The sequence below is a fragment of the Bubalus kerabau genome, chromosome 11 (genome assembly GCF_029407905.1).
Source record: "Bubalus kerabau isolate K-KA32 ecotype Philippines breed swamp buffalo chromosome 11, PCC_UOA_SB_1v2, whole genome shotgun sequence".
Classification (NCBI taxonomy): domain Eukaryota; kingdom Metazoa; phylum Chordata; class Mammalia; order Artiodactyla; family Bovidae; genus Bubalus; species Bubalus kerabau.
Genome location: NC_073634.1, coordinates 90,673,942 through 90,694,630, shown reverse-complemented (window position 1 = coordinate 90,694,630; position 20,689 = coordinate 90,673,942). Strand labels below are relative to the sequence as shown.

The following is a 20,689-nucleotide window of genomic DNA, read 5'->3' as shown; positions in this document are numbered from 1 at the left end:
AAAAAGTTAAAAAAGGAGTTACCATATGACCCAACAATTCCATTCCTAGTATATTACATACCCAAGAGCAATGAAAACTTAAGCTCACATAAAAACCTGTTCAAAAATGTTCATAGCAGGATTAGTCATAACAGCCGAATAGTAGACACAATGCAAATATCCAACTGATGAATCAATAAACAAAATGTGGTATATCCAAACAATGGAATATTATTTGGCAATAAAGAGAAATGGTGTACTTGACACATGCTATAAGATGAATGAACATCAAAAACATTCTAAATGAAAGTAGCCAGACACCAAAAGATCACATGTTGTGTGATTCCATTTATATGGGTTGACCAAGCAAATCTAAGGAAACAAAAAAACAAATATAAACAGAGAATAGATTAGTGATTTCCTAGAGCTGGCAGAGTTGGGGGTGGGAAGCAGACAGTGAACTTCTAAGTGAGTAATAAACCACTTGATCAATTTAAAAATTACTAATCTCATGCTCAAGTCCTTCAACAAACCTGATGAGTTTACTTTTAAGTGACCATTTCACAGGAAAATGTTAATTATGATCATTTTTGTACTTGGTGAAACAGAGACGAATGAATAAAAACAGAATTCCTAACTGTCCCAAAGGGAATTATTTGGAAAAGTGAGGAATCTGAGAAAATTTAACTTGGATCTTAGGGCTTCCCCTGGTGGCTCAGCAATAAAGAATCCTCCTGCAATTCAGGAGACCACCTGTGATGCAGGAGACATGGGTTCAAGCCCTGGGTCAGAAGATCCCCTGGAGAAGGAAATGGCAACCCACTCCAGTATTCCTGCCTGAGAAATCTCATGGACAGAGGAGCCTGGCAGGCTACAGTCCAGTGGGTCAAAAGAGTCAGACACAACTAAGTGACTAACCACCATCACCAACTTGGGTACTAAATGCACACATTTTTGGACTAAGAAAAGATGATCTTAAGGAAATAAGCAAACATGTGCACTGTGGCAGAAACAATGCTCTGAAACACTCCCCCCACTGTTTATCTTTCTGAGCACAGGAGGTTAGCTTTTCCAGCCTCTTCTGTAGGCAGATCAGAGACAAGAGTTCTGGAACGTGGGCAGAAGTGACGCAGGCCACTTCTAAGCCTGGCCCATAATATTCCCCTGTGGAATTCTCCAGCTGTTTCCCTTCTGTGGCAACCTCAAAGAACATGTGTTCATGTTCCAGAGTATTCTCTAGAGACGCAGAAAACACTTCAATCCACAAATCAGAAGCAAACGGTTTGTTTTCTGGACCGGTATCTGATATGCAGTGATGTGTCTCACACAAACGTGGCTCCTTTGGGCTTGGTTTCAACTGCTAGGGTTTCAATGAAAGAGTGGTCAGAGCCTGAGTGTCCTATAGCTTCGTCTTTTAACTTCTCAGACTATGAACGGTCATCTTTTATTGACCACGTACTTCTAGAGCATCTAGGAAAGAGATTTCCCTTTCATCTTTGAAAAGTTTTACCTTTTGGAGATTATTAAGAGAAAGAATAAAGAAAAGAGGAGGGAAAGAAAGTTTCCTCTTCTATTATCCATCGCACATGTGACTTTCTCTCAATTGTTGTACTTAAAAATACAGAGTGCGTCCTGTGACAGTATCTTAGATATGTTTTTTTAAAAGTTTTTCATCTATTTTTCTGGTCTTAAAAAAATAAAATTTAAATACAAGGAAAAAAGAAGTGTAATTAAAGACCTTTTTCTTCCTGAAACAACTGTGAAATGGCTTTCTAAAAATGAGAGACATATGCTCCTTGAAAAAAAACTGACAAGCAGACTTACCTCTATATTATATTCTGCCCCATCTGTGTTGATTCTTATTGTAATATCATCATCTCCAATGTGTGCTAGAACCCTAGAGTCAGGTTCACCTTAAAAAAAAAATAGCCATTATTTTAAAAATTTAAGCCAAAAAAACTATGCACTACTGTCGACAAAAATCAACCACACCCTTCTACAGCGTGGAATTCGCCCAGGCACCGTGGAGATCTAAGGAAGACAGGCCCAGAAAGTGGGTGGGTATTCTCACTCCCGAGGAGGAATCTCAACTCTAGTCATCTGAAACCGGCCTCTTTCCCTCAGGTCTCCTATGAGAATTATCTACAGTGTGTTACAAAACAGAAGAAAGTACAAATTTTCTTCTGGAATAACTTTACCTACTCTGGGGTAAGACAGGAGGCAGAAAGCATGATCTAGAATATACAGGTCTGGAACTATACTTTTTGAGTATTTTAGGGCCATTTTTTTTTCTTATTGCAGAAAAATTTCCAGAAGTAAACTGCAATTGCTTGTTTAATATAATTTATTAAATAAATACATGATAAAAGGTAAAATAATTGATCTATGATCCCATCTTCCTTGTTTACAATCTCATAAGGGAAGTCTACAGTCCTGGAGACAAAAGGAGGTTAAATTCATATGACTTAAGAGGAACTCTATTGTACGATGAAAATACCCAATCAGTAATGACATGCTGGATAATACCCATTTCCTCCTGTTTGCATGCTTCTGCTTCCAGACTTACAAAGCTCAAATAAAAGAGACAAACAATAGAACTTCTTTGCCACCCCATTCTCCTCCCCTCAAAAAAGAAACTACAACTCTAGTTTAATCTGGACACCCAACCTCCCAGCAGTGGTAGCAGTGTTAGTCACTCAGTCATGTCCAACTCCTTGTGACCCCACGGACTGTAGCCCTCCAGGCTCCTCTGTCCATACACAAATGAACACCTACTCACCAACCACGTGTCCGCTAAAGAAGTCCTGCCATTTGACGGGGTACTCCCTTTCATCTTTCCCATCTACCACCACGACTTTGAAATTTTTGGAAAAGCGTTCAGTACTTGATGTCAGGTATAATTTAAAATGCCTAAAGAAAGAATGCATCTCAACTTGAAGCACATAAACATGTCAACATCAATAAGCACTTATAACATGTACACCCCTGACCCAATACAGTAATTTACCTTTTAGGAATGTATCCTAAAAGGATCCCTAGACAAAGTATATTTATAAAGATATTCCCCGGAGCACTGTTTGTTATACAGGGGGGAAAATCACTTTGACTAAACAATATCCCATCTGCAAGGTACTAAAAACAGGAATATTTATGCAGCTGTTAAAAATGAGGTAACTCTATGCTATCCATATCACCTACACATATATAGATCTATATGCAAAAAATACTCATTAAAATCTTTTGGAAGCTTATAAGGAAACTTGCTGGGTCTGGGAAGTGTAACAGAATTAGAAGTAAAAACCTCTTATACTTGCTGTCTGGATTTTTAGGGAGTGGGGGCCCCAAGCCCTAAGAGATCTTAGTTCCCCCACCAGGGATTGAACCCTCACCCCCTGCAGTGGAGGCCTGGAGTCTTAACCACTGGACTATCAGGGACACCCCTCTGTAGTTTTTTTTAAAGCTAGGTACATATATTACTTTAAAATACTTGTTGGAGAAGGCCTATCCCATGTATAAAGAAAAAGTCAGCCCATTTATATCCCCCTGATGTTTATTTTTTGATATGAATGAAACTCTAAAAAGACTTTGGAAAAGAGGCCTGTAATTATCTAACAAATTTACATCTGCAAAACATGAGATATTAAAATTAATGACCAAATAGACCACACATCTATCCATGTATGCTATGACATAAGAGCAATTCAATGAGGAAAGAGCACTGAATTGTAGACCCAGCTCACCACTAGGCTGTGAGCTAAATAAATCCTTTATCTCTAAAGCTCAGTGTCTTCATATATAAAATGAAGACAGTACTCAGTATAAGGCTGACAATTCTAAAGCAGCACCAAAGTATTACAACGATTCAATTAATTAAAATTCTTTGTCAGAATTCCAAAAAATAAATTATACCATCATTAAACAACAATAAACAACCATCATTAACACTTTTGGAACACACATTTAACTTTTAAAAAATAGTCATTAGTATGAATTTTAAGCAATACATTATTACAAGAAGCAGGACAGACTATAATTATACTAATCACAAATCTTTACAATGTAACTTTCTAAGATTTAATTAGACACTCCAATTTTTCTGCTTTTACCAAACCAAGTACCCCACTGCCCCAACATTATTTTATGAATACTTGAAATTACCTTTTCAAGGCTGAAAAAGTCAGCAGTGTTTCTAAGTGTGTCGAGGCCTGCAGCTCCCTTTTTCTCACAGAGTGCTGCTGGATATTGGATAAGGAGAGGATATCGTAGTCTGAGAGCAAAGAATCAAGCTTTTCTGAAATAAAGGTAAAAAGATTATTAACACTGAAACCTACGAATCAATTGTAGTATCATTAAAACGAGAGTCAAACAACAAACTCTTCCTGATGTAATGTCCCAGCAGTATCAAAGTATTCTTATCAAACACACACACACACACTCACATACCCCTGAATCTAATTAAGAGCAAACTTACAGTTTTTAAGACAAAAAGGGATTAGAGGTTGCCAAATTAAATAACCACCTTAGGAAGTCACCAGCCACACCCAGAATGTTCCATTCCTGCAAAACAAATGACCCAATTTTTCCAGGAAACAAATGGCATGAGAAAGAAGGGAGGGGTACAGACAGAAGAGACTTGAGAAACAGGAAGCGAGTAGAGGTGTGAGCCTTCCGAGTTCCCAGGTCAAACGAGTGGGTTCTGGAAAGAGACCTGGGACACGTGAACGTGAGTCCATGTCCATGTCCTAATAATTTTAATACCTCAGAGAATATCATAGTATGCAATGAACTAACTTCTAAATTCAAGGCATTTATGGCTATATGTTCAGAATTTCTAAGAACAAGGCTGCCTACATGACCTGCCCACTACCCATCTGGGCAACATCAATTCCTTACCACTTGATGTAAAGTAACAATGAGCAACAAATGTACCAGTGGTCTGGGCAAACCAAACTGGGAAAGCAAATCTTTTATAGAAAAAAACATACTCCAAATTAGAAAGCAAAACAGTGGTGATATCTCTATCACTGTGCCCTCAACAGACGCAGAAAAGCATCCCATGGGACACCAAGAAGTGCAGTGCTAAGACCAAACGAATCCCTAAGAAAAGAAATCTAACACTTTTTCACCAGACTGACTTGGAACCCAAGAAAAGCAAAGCTGCACTGCCGCAAAGGCAGAACAAGCCTGAAAGTTCCTGTTTGGCAGAGTAAACACTGTAGGTGGAAGTCACTTTATCAATAGCAACTCTGCTGTCTCTCCCACAGTCAGGAAGGTTTCTGGAAGACACTTTCAGTGACTTAAGTCTCTGTAAAAACTGTCTAAAAATACTTGAGCCGATGTTTCCTTTTCTCTCAACAACTATCACTGCAGAAGCAACGGTATTCAAAATCATTCCAGTGGACTTAGAATGTCCTCAAAATAGAGCAGCAGGAGCTTAAAATACAAGTCTGTTGCTGCTGCAGTTAAAAATGCTCACAAAACCATTTTTAAAAGAATCTACCCTATACTTTTCTCCATCCTCTTCTAAATACCCTCAACTGGTTCTTTCATCCATTCATTCACTATGAGCCAACCACTGGTCTAAGGGCTAAGATACAGCATTCAACGAGCAAAGTCCTTGCCTACAGCAGTGGGAGAGACAGACAACACTCAAAAACACCCACGCCAGTGCTGTGGGCATGAGTAGGGGAGCAGAGGCAGACAGCAGGGAGGGCCAGTGTCCAGAGTGGCCGAAGAAGGGAAAACGCCTCCCTCTTGCATTCAAGCAAACCTGCGGAGGCACACTGCTATGTAGGCAAAGGAGATTTAATCAAAGTCCATTCAAGGCTCTAACTCAAGATTAAAGGGGTAGCAAATTTCACACTCATTGGGTACCACCCATTTTCTGTTAACAAAAATTTGCCTTTTAATTTTATTCCAGAGGAAAGCTGTTTCAGAAGGCGTAGATCTCCTTTATGCCAATGGATGGTTACTGGTGACTTGACCTTGCTAATTATAATGCTTACAGGCACAATGAAAAACCTTCAAGAAGCTTGTCATTTATTCAACAATTTGAGTGTTTTGTCTCCTACAAGACTCCATACTAGGCATTTCACGTTATCTTCACAAACATCCTTGGGATATTTCCCTACCTTACACATGAAGAAACAGAGAGAAGAGTATCAGAGAGCTAACATAGCACAGTACAAGGATTTGAACTGGGGCCTGTCTGGCTGAAAACCTCAACCTTTATTGATTTCAACTTTGAAACTGTTTAAAAATAGCCTAGCTCTTCCTGGACCCTCCACTTCTTGGCCGCCTCCTTTTTGATGTGTCAATCAAACATGATTCTGCCTCCCTCTGAATTCTGCAGCCTTTTGTTTACACCTCTCTTCTGCATTTTTGAGTTATATTTGTCTTACCTCACAAATGGACTGTAAGACGGGCAAAAGTGAGCTCCGTTTTAAAATCACAGTATCCTTACCTCACGACACCTGGCACAGAACCCGGCACAAAACAGCACTCCCACGTTCCCACGTTCCCAAATTGCACAAATTCTCAATGCTGAGATGCTGACACAATCCTTTAGCCCTTCAACTTCCTTGATACAGGTTGGTACATGGACTGAGTTTCACTCAAGATCATAATCACTCCTACTGACTGGAATACTATAGTTTTATTGTCAACGATACAGGCTAGTTGTTCTCAGAATGTGCTCCCCACAACCAGTACCACCTGGGAATCTGTTTTCTCCTCAGTTCTCCACAATCGGAAATTCTAGGCAAAGGGCCCAGGCATTTGTGCTTAAGGTGCCTCCAGGTGATGCTGACGTTCACCGCAGTCTAAGAACCACTGAACTAGGCAACTAAGGAACAGCTCAAAGTGAAGGGAAAAATCTTCAAGCGCAAAGATGTTCACTGTTCAGTCTTGCATTAGTTTTAAGAACAAAAAACTGGAAACAAACTAAGTACCTGGCAAACAGAGAAGTGACAGCACTTCCTAATGACAAAGAAAAGAAATCTGCAACCATTTAAAAGCTGTCAATAACAGATTTTAAGAACATAAGAAAATACTTATGCTATAATATTAAACAAACAAAGGTAGATTTTAAAATCTATTCATATTGCATGACCTTAACTATGTACAAAAATAGGGCTAGGAAAAAAATAAGAGCAAGATAGTAACATCACTGGTTATCTTTAGGTATTTTTCTATAATAAGCACTTTTAAAAGGGAATTAGCTAAAGCATGTTAAAGTACTTAACTAATACGTTTCCACTGTAATTTACCCTCTTTTTAACCAGCCTGCAGCCATTACAGACAGACAGCAGACGCCTCTTGTCCTGGACTCTTGAGCTCCTGCTCTTATGCAAGCAGTAACCTCTCAGATGCTCAGTATTTCACGGCACTTCACCAACTACTGGTGATCCAATTTTCCATAGCTTTTTCAAAAGAATTTCTATATCCCCCATCCAAATCCAAAAATCTCCAAAAACTTAAATATAAAACCCGTAACTTCCTGCGGTAGAGTTTACGACAGTCAATACCAGACAATGCTAAGAGAATGATCTTATCAGCTCAGGTCACCTTCATGTTCTCTCTTTCAGAAACTCAACGGCTGCCCAGCACTGTCCACATGAGAACAATTTCCTCGCTTCCTACAAGTTGCTCCAGCAATCACCCTGAACAACAGAGCTTTTCTCATTTCAGCTGCTACAAACACAAACTGGAAAAAGACACTATTTAAAAGAGTACAGCATGTAATTTATACTGTAGTAATACAGTATAGTGGGCTTCCCTGATGGCTCAGTGGTAAAGAATCTGTCTGCCAATGCAGAAGACTTAGATTTGATCAGGAGGATCCCCTGGAGAAGGAAATGACAACCCACTCCAGCATTTGCGCCTGAAAAATTCTAAGGACAGAGGAGCCTGGCAGGATAGGGTCCATGGAATCGAAGAGAGTCGGACATGACTTAGGGACTCAGTTCAGTTCAGTAGCTCAGTCATGTCCGACTCTTTGCGACCCCATGAATCGCAGCACGCCAGGCCTCCCTGTCCATCACCAACTCCCGGAGTTCACTCAGACTCACGTCCATCGAGTCGGTGATGCCATCCAGCCATCTCACCCTCTGTCGTCCCCCTTCTCCTCCTGCCCTCAATCCCTCCCAGCATCAGAGTCTTTTCCAATGAGTCAACTCTTCGCATGAGGTGGCCAAAGTACTGGAGTTTCAGCTTTAGCATCATTCCTTCCAAAGAAATCCCAGGGCTGATCTCCTTTAGAATGGACTGGTTGGATAGTCTTCTCCAACACCACAGTTCAAAAGCATCAATTCTTCGGTGCTCAGCCTTCTTCATAGTCCAACTCTCACATCCATACATGGCTACTGGAAAAACCATAGCCTTGACTAGACGGACCTTTGTTGGCAAGGTAATGTCTCTGCTTTTTAATATGCTGTCTAGCTTGGTCATAACTTTCCTTCCAAGGAGTAAGCGTCTTTTAATTTCATGGCTGCAATCACCATCTGCAGTGATTTTGGAGCCCAAAAAAATAAAGTCTGACCCTGTTTCCCCATCTATTTGCCACGAAGCCAACTTTTTCACTCTTGTCTTTCACTTTCATCAAGAGGCTTTTGAGTTCCTCTTCACTTTCTGCCATAAGGGTGGTGTCATCTGCGTATCTGAGGTTATTGATATTTCTCCCGGCAATCTTGATTCCAGCTTGTGCTTCTTCCAGCCCAGTGTTTCTCATGATGTACTCTGCATAGAAGTTAAATAAGCAGTCTGACAATATACAGCCTTGATGTACTCCTTTTCCTATTTGGAACCAGTCTGTTGTTCCATGTCCAGTTCTAACTGTTGCTTCCTGACCTGCATACAGGTTTCGCAAGAGGCAGGTCAGGTGGTCTGGGATTCCCATCTCTTGAAGAATTTTCCACAGTTTATTGTGATCCACACAGTCAAGGGCTTTGGCATAGTCAATAAAGCAGAAATAGATGTTTTTCTGGAACTCTCTTGCTTTTCCCATGATCCAGCAGATGTTGGCAATTTGATCTCTGGTTCCTCTGCCTTTTCTAAAACCAGCTTGAACATCTGGTTCCTCTGCTTTTTCTAAAACCAGCTTGAACATCTGGAAGTTCACGGTTCACATATTGCTGAAGCCTGGCTTGGAGAATTTTGAGCATTACTTTACTAGCATGTGAGATGAGTGCAATTGTGCGGTAGTTTGAGCATTCTTTGGCATTGTCTTTCTTTGGGATTGGAATGAAAACTGACCTTTTCCAGTCCTGTGGCCACTGCTGAGTTTTCCAAATTTGCTGGCATATTGAGTGCAACACTTTCACGGCATCATCTTTCAGGATTTGAAATAGCTCAACTGGAATTCCATCACCTCCACTAGCTTTGTTCATAGTGATGTTTTCTAAGGCCCACTTGACTTCACATTCCAAGGTGTCTGGCTCTAGGTGAGTGATCACACCATCGTGATTATCTTAGATGTGAAGATCTTTTTTGTACAGTTCTTCTGTGTATTCTTGCCACCTCTTTTTAATATCTTCTGCTTGTTAGGTCCATACCATTTCTGTCCTTTACTGAGCCCAGCTTTGCATGAAATGTTCCCTTGGTATCTCTAATTTTCTTGAAGAGATCTCTAGTCTTTCCCATTCTGTTGGTTTCCTCTATATCTTTGCATTGATTGCTGAGAAAGGCTTTCTTCTCTCTTCTTGCTATTCTTTGGAACTCTGCATTCAGATGCTTATATCTTTCCTTTTCTCTATTGCTTTTCGCTTCTCTTCTTTTCACAGCTATTTGTAAGGCCTCCCTAGACAGCCATTTTGCTTTTTTGCATTTCTTTTCCATGGGGATGGTCTTGATCCCTGTCTCCTGTACAATGTCATGAACCTCAGTCCATAGTTCATCAGGCACTCTATCTATCAGATCTAGGCCCTTAAATTCTATTTCTCACTTCTGCTGTATAATCATAAGGGATTTGATTTAGGTCATACCTGAATGGTCTAGTGGTTTTCCCTACTTTCTTCAGTTTAAGTCTGAATTTGGCAATAAGGAGTTCATGGTCTGAGCCACAGTCAGTTCCTGGTCTTGTTTTTGCTGACTGCATAGAGCTTCTCCATCTTTGGCTGCAAAGAATATAATCAATCTGATTTCGGTGTTGACCATCTGGAGATGTCCATGTGTAGAATCTTTTCTTGTGTTGTTGGAAGAAGGTGTTTGCTATGACCAGTGCATTCTCTTGGCAAAACTCTATTAGCCTTTGCCCTGCTTCATTCCGTATTCCAAGGCCAAATTTGCCTGTTACTCCACAACAATACAGTGCGCTATTCAAGAGTACTGCATCATTTAGGATCTCCTGCCAAACCTCTCAGCTCTCCACTGCCACACGTTATTTTCCCTCACTTGGCCTCTTCTGCCTAGTCCTCCTCAGGGACCTGACTCTCACTCCTTTTTAAGGCCTTCCACCCCCACCCCTTTCTTACAAACACATCCTGCACGTACTCCTCCCCTTTCCACCAGACCCCACCTACTCATTTACTCAACAAATATTTTACTGAAAACCTCCCACCTTCCAAGCACTAGGGATATTAATGGAGAGAAAGAAGATATATTTCCAATATTGTGACTTTGGGAGAAACAGCATGATACCACCCCCCCCCCCCAAAAAAATCACGATAAAGTACTTCACAAGTCTAGGGAGAGGAAACTGCAAGAAGTTATAAAAGGACACAGAGGGAGCATGACCTGTGTGGCAAGCCATGGATGCTTCCCCAGAGAACAGCATTGAAGTTAAAACCAAAAGGAGGAGGAGGCGGCCAAGAGAAGAAAAGGACAGGGTTCTCAGTGAGGGCATATCTATGCTGAGGTCCACAAGAAATACAGAACATCATACACTCAGAGACCTGAAAGCAAGTCAGGGAGGCTGGAGGGCAGACTGACAGGGAGAATATGAACAGGTGGGAGGCTGGAGAGGCAGGCAGAGGTCTGGTCAGGGAACTGAATTAAGGACGCAGGACTTTGGACAAGGGCAACAGGTATCAATTGGAAATTTCATCCTGACTGTGAAACCAAATCCCCTAAAACAAAGTTCTCTTGCTGAGCTTATGATCAACCTCTCTATCCAAAACTTCACCTCTCTATCCAAAACTTAGGACTGAAACCAAGCAGGACCCTCCCAGGTACAAAAGCCTTTCTGTCTCCTGTTGCTTGTTTGTAGAAAAGGCTTTAGCCTCCCAAGCATTCCCTGAGTTCCAAACGGCAGATTCAGGCAATTACTAATTAGAGAAGTAAGGGACTGCAGAAACAAAGAAAAAGCAGCCAAGAAACAACAGAGTCCGAGTTCCTCCTCCAGGGATATACAAAACGACATAAACCCCTGAGTTGTTCTGCAGGAACTAGGACACCTCCCCCTTCCCCGGCGGAGGATGGTGACGACAAGCTGACCACCAGAACGCAGACCTGACTGGTTGGAACCAGAAGGCTGAAGATCAAGACTCAGGAAACACCACCCTGTCGCCTCACCACCAACCAATCGGAAGGTCATGCTCCCTGAACACTCACCCCAAACATTACCTTTAAAAACCACGGGCAGCCAAGAAGATGGTTCTGAGACAAGCCTACATCTCCCATCTTCTCCACTGGTGCCCTCCCAATCAATAAACCTTTTTCAGCTTCAAACTCAGACATTTCCATTTGTTGGGCCTCACTGTGCGTCAGGCACATGAACCTGGGTTCAACAACAACTGCAGTGACTCTTTGCGACCCCATGGACTGTACCGCCCATGGGCTTCTCCAGGCCAGAACACCGGAGTGGGTAGCCCTTCCCTTCTCCAGGGGACCTTCCCAACCCAGGGATCGAACCAGGTCTCCCGCGTTGCAGGCAGATTCTTTAATTCCCTGAGATTCAGATTCCCTGAGCCACCAGGGAAACCCTGAACAGGCTAGAGGAGGACAAACCTGCAGTCTGGGAAATCAGCTAGTAAGCTGCTGAGCAATCTGGGTAGAGATCACTAGCTGACCCTCAAGCTTCTCACTTGGATATCTGGGTAGACAGTGGCACCACATACACTGATATTACAAAAAAGAAAACACAACTGGGAGCAGGTTTGGGGAAGGGATTTGTTAAAAAGAAAACACAAGCCAATGATACCAAATCAGGCTTAATGCCTAACCTAACTGTAGTTTCAATCTTCACCAGACAAGTAATCTTAAGCAACAAGTTTGGAATTGCCTGGTCAGCACGAAGGAGGTAATCCGTCAAATGGGCCCCTTCATCCCACAGAGGAAGAAGAGATATTCCATATGATAAAATCCTTGCCAGTTCCCTTCCCCCCTAAAAAGATGATGTCTTGGCCTAAAATTCTTTCACTCACAGCACCCGTGTCCCATCCTTCTTCCTATCCAAAGCTTCCATTTGGTCCAGACCCTCAGAGAACCCTTCCAGCTGCTGGCAGGCATGCTGCCCAATGCATAAAGTGCCTCGCCAAGCCAATTAGTTCTTCAGATTTACTTGGCTGAATTTTGTTTTTAACAGGTTGACATAAGGGGACAAGTGGATGCTGAAAGATTCTGAAGTTCTATACTACATCTTGTTCCTTTATCTGCAATTATCATTTACATATAACTTTTTTGAATTAAGTCGTCATATGTTTGCAGTTGCATCACTGAAAATTCAGTGATTTTAGGCAGGGAAAGAGTAAATTTGTTAGTCTATGATGTTCAAAATCAATATCAGTGATAAAAAACAGCTGATACTTTCTTCTTTATGTTCTCAAAGAATACAGAGAAAGCTGCACCTTAAGGTCCGCAACAAACCAGCTTTCTGGACCCAGAAATGGAGGGGCCCACGGGTTTGATAAACCTTCCACCTTTCCCTCAAACCTGAATTGTTGTATCTTCAGGATATGCTTTTATGGCCACTGACTTTGGTACAATGACATAAAATATACCCTTATTTCATTCATCGTGTCCAGAGTCAAGTTTTTACAGTAAAACTGATTTTTGTGAAAAAAACAAAAAAAAAAAATTTTTTTTAACATCAGAAACATTTTGCTTTGGGGTATAGCTGATTAACAATGTTGTGGCAGTCAGGTTAACAGCAAGGGGACTCAGCCGCACATACACATGTATCCGTTCTCCCCCAAACCCCCCTCCCATCCAGGCTGGCATATAAAAATGAACCGAGTTCCATGTGCAACACAATAGGTCTTTGTTGGTTATCCATTTTACGTAGAGCAGTGTGTAGAAAACCTTCCCAAAGTCCCTAACTATCCCTTCCCCCTGGCAACCGTAAAATTCATTTTCTAAGTCTGTGAGTCTCTTATTAAATTTATTTTTAAACAATGAAGTGTTAGAAGAATCTGGAAACATCTGTGAACTTTTTACTTGATTTCTCTTTTCTTTTTGCAATCAACCGCATCTTCCTGGAATTCAGCCTACGGTTGTCATGCAGCGCTGTTGGAGCACTCTGCTCACTCTCCACGACTCTGCTGCACAGAATGAACAGTTCCTCCACAACAAGAGTCATGTCCTCACTTCTCGCACAAGTGGGAAAGGTAAAGCCAGGGCTGCAGTCAAGTGTGTATTTCACTTGTGCAGAAAACACAGGAGACGTGACTGCTCTTCAGTGCTCCTCCAAATATGCAGGACAAGGGAAAGGCCTGGTCACTTTGCAACGAGCCCTAGGCATGGGAGAATCCCTCCTTGGGACTATGGGATAAGAAAAGAAGAACTGGGCTGTCTGCGAGGCAGTGGGCCCCAAAGACTGGGAACTAAAAACTTCATTTTATGGGTTTATACCAGTTAGGGGGGATGAAGGGTGAGCTGCCTCAAATAACTCCTTATCAAGAGCCCTTCAACTGGGCTGGGACTAAACCTGGGCCAAGACTCTCCAGCAAGACCAGTCACAGGGAAACTGAGCCAAAGGGAAAGTAAGCCTAGCTCAACGTGTGTTTAGTCGCTCAGTCCTATTCGACTCTTTGTGACCCCACAGGCTCCAGGTCCATGGGATTCTCCATGCAAGAATACTGTGAGTGGGCAGCCATTCCCTTCCCCAGGGGATCTTCCCAATCCAGGGTATTCCCAAACCCAGGTCTCCCGCATTGTACTTGGATTCTTTACTGTCTGAGCTACCAGAAAAGCCCCTGACTAAGGGAACCTTGCAGAAAACCCTGGATTGATCCATAAGGCTCTGCAGCTGAAATGGATGCAAATTCATGTTAAGAAATGAGGTTACTTCCACAGTTTGCAACATTGCTGCCTATTCCTGGATTAAATCTTGTCTCCTATTTACATTCTTCTAATCAAATAGATAAGAAATTCTGGACATCTGAAGTAAGTGGACATTTGAAGTATCTGTGAATACTGAGATGGATACATGAGAGTGGAGCTTCAGAGAACAAGCCTAGGTCAGAGATCTATATTTGGTAGTTATCAGAACAGTCAAATGGTAAGTGAAACCAGGGTAGCAGATGAGATGGTCAAAGCTTACAACTCTTATTCTAAAATCATGGCATCTGGTCTCATCACTTCATGGCAAACAGATGGGGAAAAAGTGGAAAACAGTGGCAGATTTTATTTTCTTGGGTTCCAAAATCACTGTGGATGATGACTGCAGCCATGAAATTAAAAAACGCTTGCTTCTTGGAAGAAAAGCTATGACAAACCTAGACAGCATATTAAAAAGCAGAGACATCATTTTGCCAACAAAGGTCCGGCTAGTCAAAGCTATGATTTCTCCAGTAGTCGTGTATGGATGTGAGAGTTGGACCAAAAGGAGGCTGAGCACTGAAGAATTGATACTTTTGAACTGTGGTGTTGGAGAAGACTCTTCAGAGTCCCATAGACTGCAAGGATATCAAACCAGTCAATTCTCAAGGAGATCTACCCTGAATATTCACTGGAAGGACTGATACTGAAGCTCCAATGCTCTGGCCACCTGATGTGAAGAGCCAACTCACAGGAAAAGACCCTGATGCTAGAAACGAGGGCAAGAAGAGAAGGGGGCAACAGAGGATGAGATGGTTGGATGGCATCATCAACTCAACGGACACTGAGCTCGAGCAAACTCTGGGAGATAGTGAAGGACAGGAAAACCTAGTGTGCTGCATGCAGCTCCTGGGGTTACAAAAAGTCAGACACAACTTAGCAACTGAACAACAACTCTTATTAAAAGGCAGGGTGGGGGGGGGGGGGACCACAAGGAGGGACGTAGGGAAGGAATACCCGGCTCCTTGGCTCACTTTAGGACTAAGGGACATATGAGAACGCACTTCATTTCACCTTGCTACCTCTATGAAAGTGAAAGTGAAGTCACTCAGTCATCTCCAACTCTTTGCGGCCCCATGGAGAGTGTAGCCTACCAGGCTTCTCCGTCCATGGGATTTTCCAGGCAAGCCATACTGGAGTGGGTTGCCATTTCCTTCTCCAACCTCTATGAAGGTTTCCCTGTGAAGACTTTTCCTGTCCTTTCCTCCCTCCCTCCCAATCTTCTGACTTTCTTCAAATTATACTTCCAACAGAAAACACTCACCACCTCTCACAAATACAAAACAGTGAAGTATCTGATATTCAGCCAACTGGGCCTTGAAAGAAACCTACACTTAATGTTCTGGAAAACCCCATGAGGGCCAAAAGGAATTCTCCAGTTTCCCCACCCTGGCTCTCTGCTTAACTCTTCGTTCTATTTTAGAAATAGTTTATCTCTTTCACTAGTACACAGCAGAGCTGCATTAAATTTCTCTTGAAGTAAAGTGGGGTGGGCAAGTGTTTCAGTTTCAATACAATCCATCCTGTAAGCAAAACTTACATCAAAAGAGGAAGTCAGATGTCAAAAGATTGAGCAGAAGGATGCCATCAATAATGAGAAATGAGCACTGCAAAGTGGAGAATCCTCATACCAATTACCTCAGGGTACACGTTTCAGATACAAACTTTCACCCCTCATCTGTGACAGTATTTTTTTCTTTCCACCCACTATATTCTCTTTTATTAAATGTTACACAGGGAAAACTTTTGAAATCAAAGTGAGACTTATATACCCCAGCTGCAACCTCAACAAGATACCATGACTAGGCTCACATGACTCATAAATTTCCTAAATTATGCAATTCGTAACAGTTCAACTGAAATCATTTTCCATGGTCTATGCAGTACTCCAAAAGCCAGGATTCTATTATGTATATGTATTCTTCAGAAAATGTTGTCAAACCCCTAATCAATATTTAGTACTGTGGTTATACATGGTAACATTTATAGGATAAGAAGGCTGTTAAACAATAAACCACATTCTTTAACTATGAAATTACTCATTGGCCTTGACCAATTCAATCTAAATGCTAGGGCAGAGTTAAGCAACAAATTACATTCAAAGCCATCAAACACATACACACACACACACAAACATTTTTCAAAAGAAAAAATACCCACAAGGCAAGTATTTATTGGCATATATTTATCACTAATGGTATGAACCTGACCGGTCACTACACTTTTCTGAGACTCATCTTTCTTGCCACTTTATTTAAAAAACTAGACATGCTCTCCAAGTTTCATTTCAATTCTAACACTAAATGCCTCCATCAGGAATGTCCTTGTTTTCTCTTTTCAGCTACTTAACCTTACAGCTGGGCTCAATATCATCACCTCCGTCAGGGAGCCTTCACTAGCCTTCTCCAGCTAGTTTCAGTACCACCTGATGAAAATAATTCCCCACCATAATGTCTTCTAACCGTCTCCTTCATACTCTTCTAGCATTTTCTGCGTAGATCTCTCTATTCCACTAAACCTAAAGCCTTTTGAAGATGGATTTGTCTGATCATTACACTTTCAATGTCACACATAATACCTGCATACAGTATGCGTTCTTCAAACATGCAGTGAATAAATGGCTAAGTCTGTGCATTTTTCTGGCACCAACTGTCTGCACTTTGCAAATAAAAACACATGGTCAAAAAACAAAAACAAACAAACAAACCCTTAAGATTCGTGACTGTTCCTGAGAATAGACCTAGAAAGCAAGGTTTTCTTAGAAGAAAATATAGATAGTGCAGGTACTATGTCCATTCCTAGGATTTGTGCTACTTAAAGATTCCCACTTGTGAACAAGACAATGATAACAAAACTGAAAGTTGTATTAGTGGTACAAATATCTGTATTTCAGTTTTGTTATTCCTCTTGTTCACAAGTGGGAAACTTTAAGTAGCACGAATCCTAGGAATGAATATAGTACCTGCACTATCTATATTTTCTTCTTCTTCTTTTTTTAATATTAGGGCTTCTCTGGTAGCTCAGCTAGTCAAGAATCTTCCTGCAATGCAGGAGACCTGGGTTCAATCCCTGGGTTGGGAAGACCCCTGGAGACGGGAAAGGCTACCCACTCCAGTATTCTGGCCTGGAGAATTCCACGGACTACTCAATGGGGTCACAAAGAATCTAACACAACTAAGCAACTTTCACTTTCACTTTTTTTTTCTCCATCCTTATGAAGTGGATCCTTACCCTCTTCCTCCATTCTGACCACCCCTAACTTACCATTTTCCTTCAATCTGTATTAAGTTACTGCATCTCAGCACTTCCTACCAGGTTCTCCCTAGCCGTTCATTAAACTAATTACCTGCAACTCATTTTCAATTTGAGATAACCACAAAGCAGTAGTTCAAGTGAGAACACACCTTTAATACTTTCCGTCAATTACGGTTTTTGTCCATTTAATAAGGAAAAAGGACTGCCAGGTAAAGTAATGCAAATTTTTTACTGGCCATAAAAAATTTACATAGTGCACAATATTAAGGCATTATGGTGAGATTTGGAGACCAAAACAACCATGAAAAATCACCGAGGCTACAGCTTTTCAAGTGGGAAAATACAGTTTCATACTTTATTACTAATTAACCAAATTCTCTTACATGTTAACTGTTAACAGATACAGAACCCTAACGGTCACTGTAAGTTTTCACTAACTTCCACCAAATTTCACATCTCTCAATGTTAGTCCCCTAAAATCCAAGCTCTTCAGAAAATCTAAATAACCCTCTACTTCTAGCCTCAAAACTGATCAAATTGGGGGTCCCTGATCATTTTTGTTTAAAATGACAAGGAAGGCGTTCCAAGTAAACGGCATCACGAGCTGGCCTAGCAGGTTTAAGAACCTCCAACAAGCAGCTACATTTTAAATAACTACACACGCGATGTTAAGATGTTCGCAAAATCCAACTCCAAGAAGAGTTCTCCAGTCACCGCCTTCCAACCAGATTACAGCCTAAGGACCTCCTAGGCAGAAAATCTAGTTCGCTTCCTTAGAGCCGTGCAAGAGATGGGGAGCTCTGGGCCTTCCTATCCTCCTCCAGAATCCTGCCTTTGCTAAGAACAAAATGTAGCTTTGTTTGTTAGCGGGGCAGGACCGGGACCGCATCTCTCTCTCCGAAGACGAGCCGTCACCACTCCCTGCCTTACCGCTTTCCGGAACACACGCCCAAACACAAACTCTAGGGGCAGACCGCTCCCAGGCCCTCAGTCACTAACAGGAGGCCCCCCACCGCACCCTAGGACCCCTTTCCCATTCAGAAAGACAATCCTAGCTCCTCTCCTTCCCTGACTCCGAGAGCCACACCCCCTTCCTACACCGAAAACTTCGGGACGCGCCACCGTCGTCCAACACCCTGCCTCCAAACACCTGAGAGATCCCGCTCGCCTACTCTTCCCCCCAAAACCTGCGCGTCCCAGGCACCCGGAGCCAACTCCTCTGAGTCCTTACCGAATCGCCGCGGGGATTCCCGCTCGTCAGGAGGTCGCGGCGCCAGCACCAGATGCACCAAGCTGGTCAGCAAGAGGACACGGTGCCTCATGGTCCCGGCCCGGCCACCGGCTCCACCTCTCTGGGTGGGGGCAGCCTTCGCCTGAAGAGGGGGCTCGGGACGCCGCTCACATTGGGAGACGAGGGGATCCGCCCGGGCCGGCCCTTGAAGCTGCTTATTCCTCCCGCGCCGCCTACCGGAAGACTCCAAAGCCGGGATAGAGGCCCCCAGGAAGTGCAGGCACAGCCACCAGAGGCTGGCGCAGCCTGCTTCCGGCCGCCTCCGACCCCGCACCGCCCACAGCCGGAAGCCCGGCGCCACGCGCGGCATGTCGGGAGGCCTGCGATCGCTCCGCCCCGCGCCGGCGCGCCGCCGTCTTGCTGCCCCTACCCAGTCCCGTCGAGGGTTCCGCCGGCGCCGCCTCTGACGCGCCGTGCGACGTCCTGACTCGACCCAGTGGGGCAGCCCCTCTGTCCCAGGATGACCTCCGCCAGGGGCGGGGTCGCTCACGAATGGGCCCTCAGAGGTGCGTCCCCCCGCGTCCCTCGGTCCCACCACGTCTGAAAGCGATGGCCGTCCGCTTTCAGTTGTGTCCGACTCTTTGCGACTCGATGGGCTGTAGTGCGCCAGGCGCCTCCGTCCATGGGATTCTCCAGGCAAGAATATTGAAATGGGTTGCCGTTTCCTTCTCCGGGGCAATCTTCCCGACACAGAGATGGAACCCGGGTCTCCCCGGGTTGCAGGCAGACGCTTTACGGTCTGAGCCACCAGGGAAGTCCATCTGGATAGGATCCCTGTTTTCCCTGGTGGCTCAGAATCCGCCTGCCATAAGAGAGACCCGGGTTCGATCCCTGGGTCGGGAAGATTCCTCTGGAGAAGGCAATGGCTACCCGCTCCAGTATTCTATCCTGGAGAATCCCATGGACAGAGGAGCCTGGCGGGACTGTAGTCTGTGAGGTCGCGAAGACTGAGTGACTTTCCCTTTCACCCTTTTTACTAAGCGAGTTGTAGAACCCTGGGGTCCAGAGCGGACGAGGAGCCCCTGGCCGGGTGTGCTAGGGGTGATGACCCAGCAGCGAAGTGCTGGAGCGAATGAAGGACAACTCCAGGGAGCGGGAGGCCCCCCGCGTCCGTCTCCGCGCCAAGTTCTGCGAGACCAGCCTCCCAGTTTCAAACGCGGTGCAGCTTGGCTTTCCGGGCCCCGCGTCGGACCAGCCGGGTGTCTTAGGCCTCCATCCGTTATAAGGAGAAAGGCTTTTTTTTTTTTTTTTTTGTCAAGGACAGAAATAAACAGGTGCTTCCTTAATGCAGTTTCCCTTTGGCCCCACTGTACGTAGAAGGTGTACAAAGCGTTCCAGAAACTATACGTTGGACCTAACCCCTCTGCCTGTACAGGTTAGGTTCTAGAATCGTCCAGCAAACTTCTTGAAATTCAACTTGGTGGCCACTTTTTACTTAGATTGGAGATTTGCCAAGACAGTTTGTGTTTTGCAAATCCTTTGCATCATTTTAGCTCTAGTTGAGTGTTCATGGTACTTAATAAAACATTCTAACAGCGTTGGATGTGAATTGATGTTTTGGTTCAACTAATGTTTATTCGAGTAGGACATAATACATTTTCCACGTAAGAATGAGAAATACAGCCTTTTCTCCATTCAGTTCAGTTCAGTTGCTCAGTCGTCTCCGGCTCTTTGCGACCCCATGAATCGCAGCACGCCAGGCCTCCCTGCCCATCACCAACTCCCGGAGTTCACTCAGACTCACATCCATCGAGTCGGTGATGCCATCCAGCCATCTCATCTTCTGTCGTCCCCTTCTCCTCCTGCCCCCAATTCCTCCCAGCATCAGAGTCTTGTCCAATGAGTCAACTCTTCGCATGAGGTGGCCAAAGTACTGGAGTTTCAGCTTTAGCATCATTCCTTCCAAAGAAC

The 20,689-nt window shown here is 43.5% G+C and overlaps 1 protein-coding gene and 1 long non-coding RNA gene across 3 annotated transcripts in view; one reads left to right on the top strand and one right to left on the bottom strand.

The window, feature by feature from the left end:
- ADAM17 (ADAM metallopeptidase domain 17) overlaps positions 1 to 19,103 on the bottom strand; it is a 44,567-nt gene extending 25,464 nt beyond the window's left edge. Inside the window, exons 1-4 of one of the 2 annotated variants that reach the window (XM_055540962.1) lie at positions 18,719 to 19,103; positions 4,138 to 4,270; positions 2,759 to 2,889; positions 1,804 to 1,892 (exon numbers count right to left, since the gene is read on the bottom strand). In XM_055540962.1, coding sequence (XP_055396937.1) covers positions 1,804 to 1,892; positions 2,759 to 2,889; positions 4,138 to 4,270; positions 18,719 to 19,088 — 723 coding nt within the window. In that variant the 5' untranslated portion in view covers positions 19,089 to 19,103. Of the gene's footprint in view, positions 1 to 1,803; positions 1,893 to 2,758; positions 2,890 to 4,137; positions 4,271 to 16,810; positions 16,854 to 18,718 lie in introns of those variants that run through there. The other variant, XM_055540963.1, reaches the window with a different exon arrangement.
- Positions 19,077 to 20,370, top strand: LOC129623474 (uncharacterized). Its single transcript, XR_008700558.1, has 2 exons — positions 19,077 to 19,284; positions 19,760 to 20,370. It is a non-coding gene; the product is annotated as an uncharacterized LOC129623474 (long non-coding RNA).
- The last annotated feature ends 319 nt before the right edge of the window (positions 20,371 to 20,689 follow it).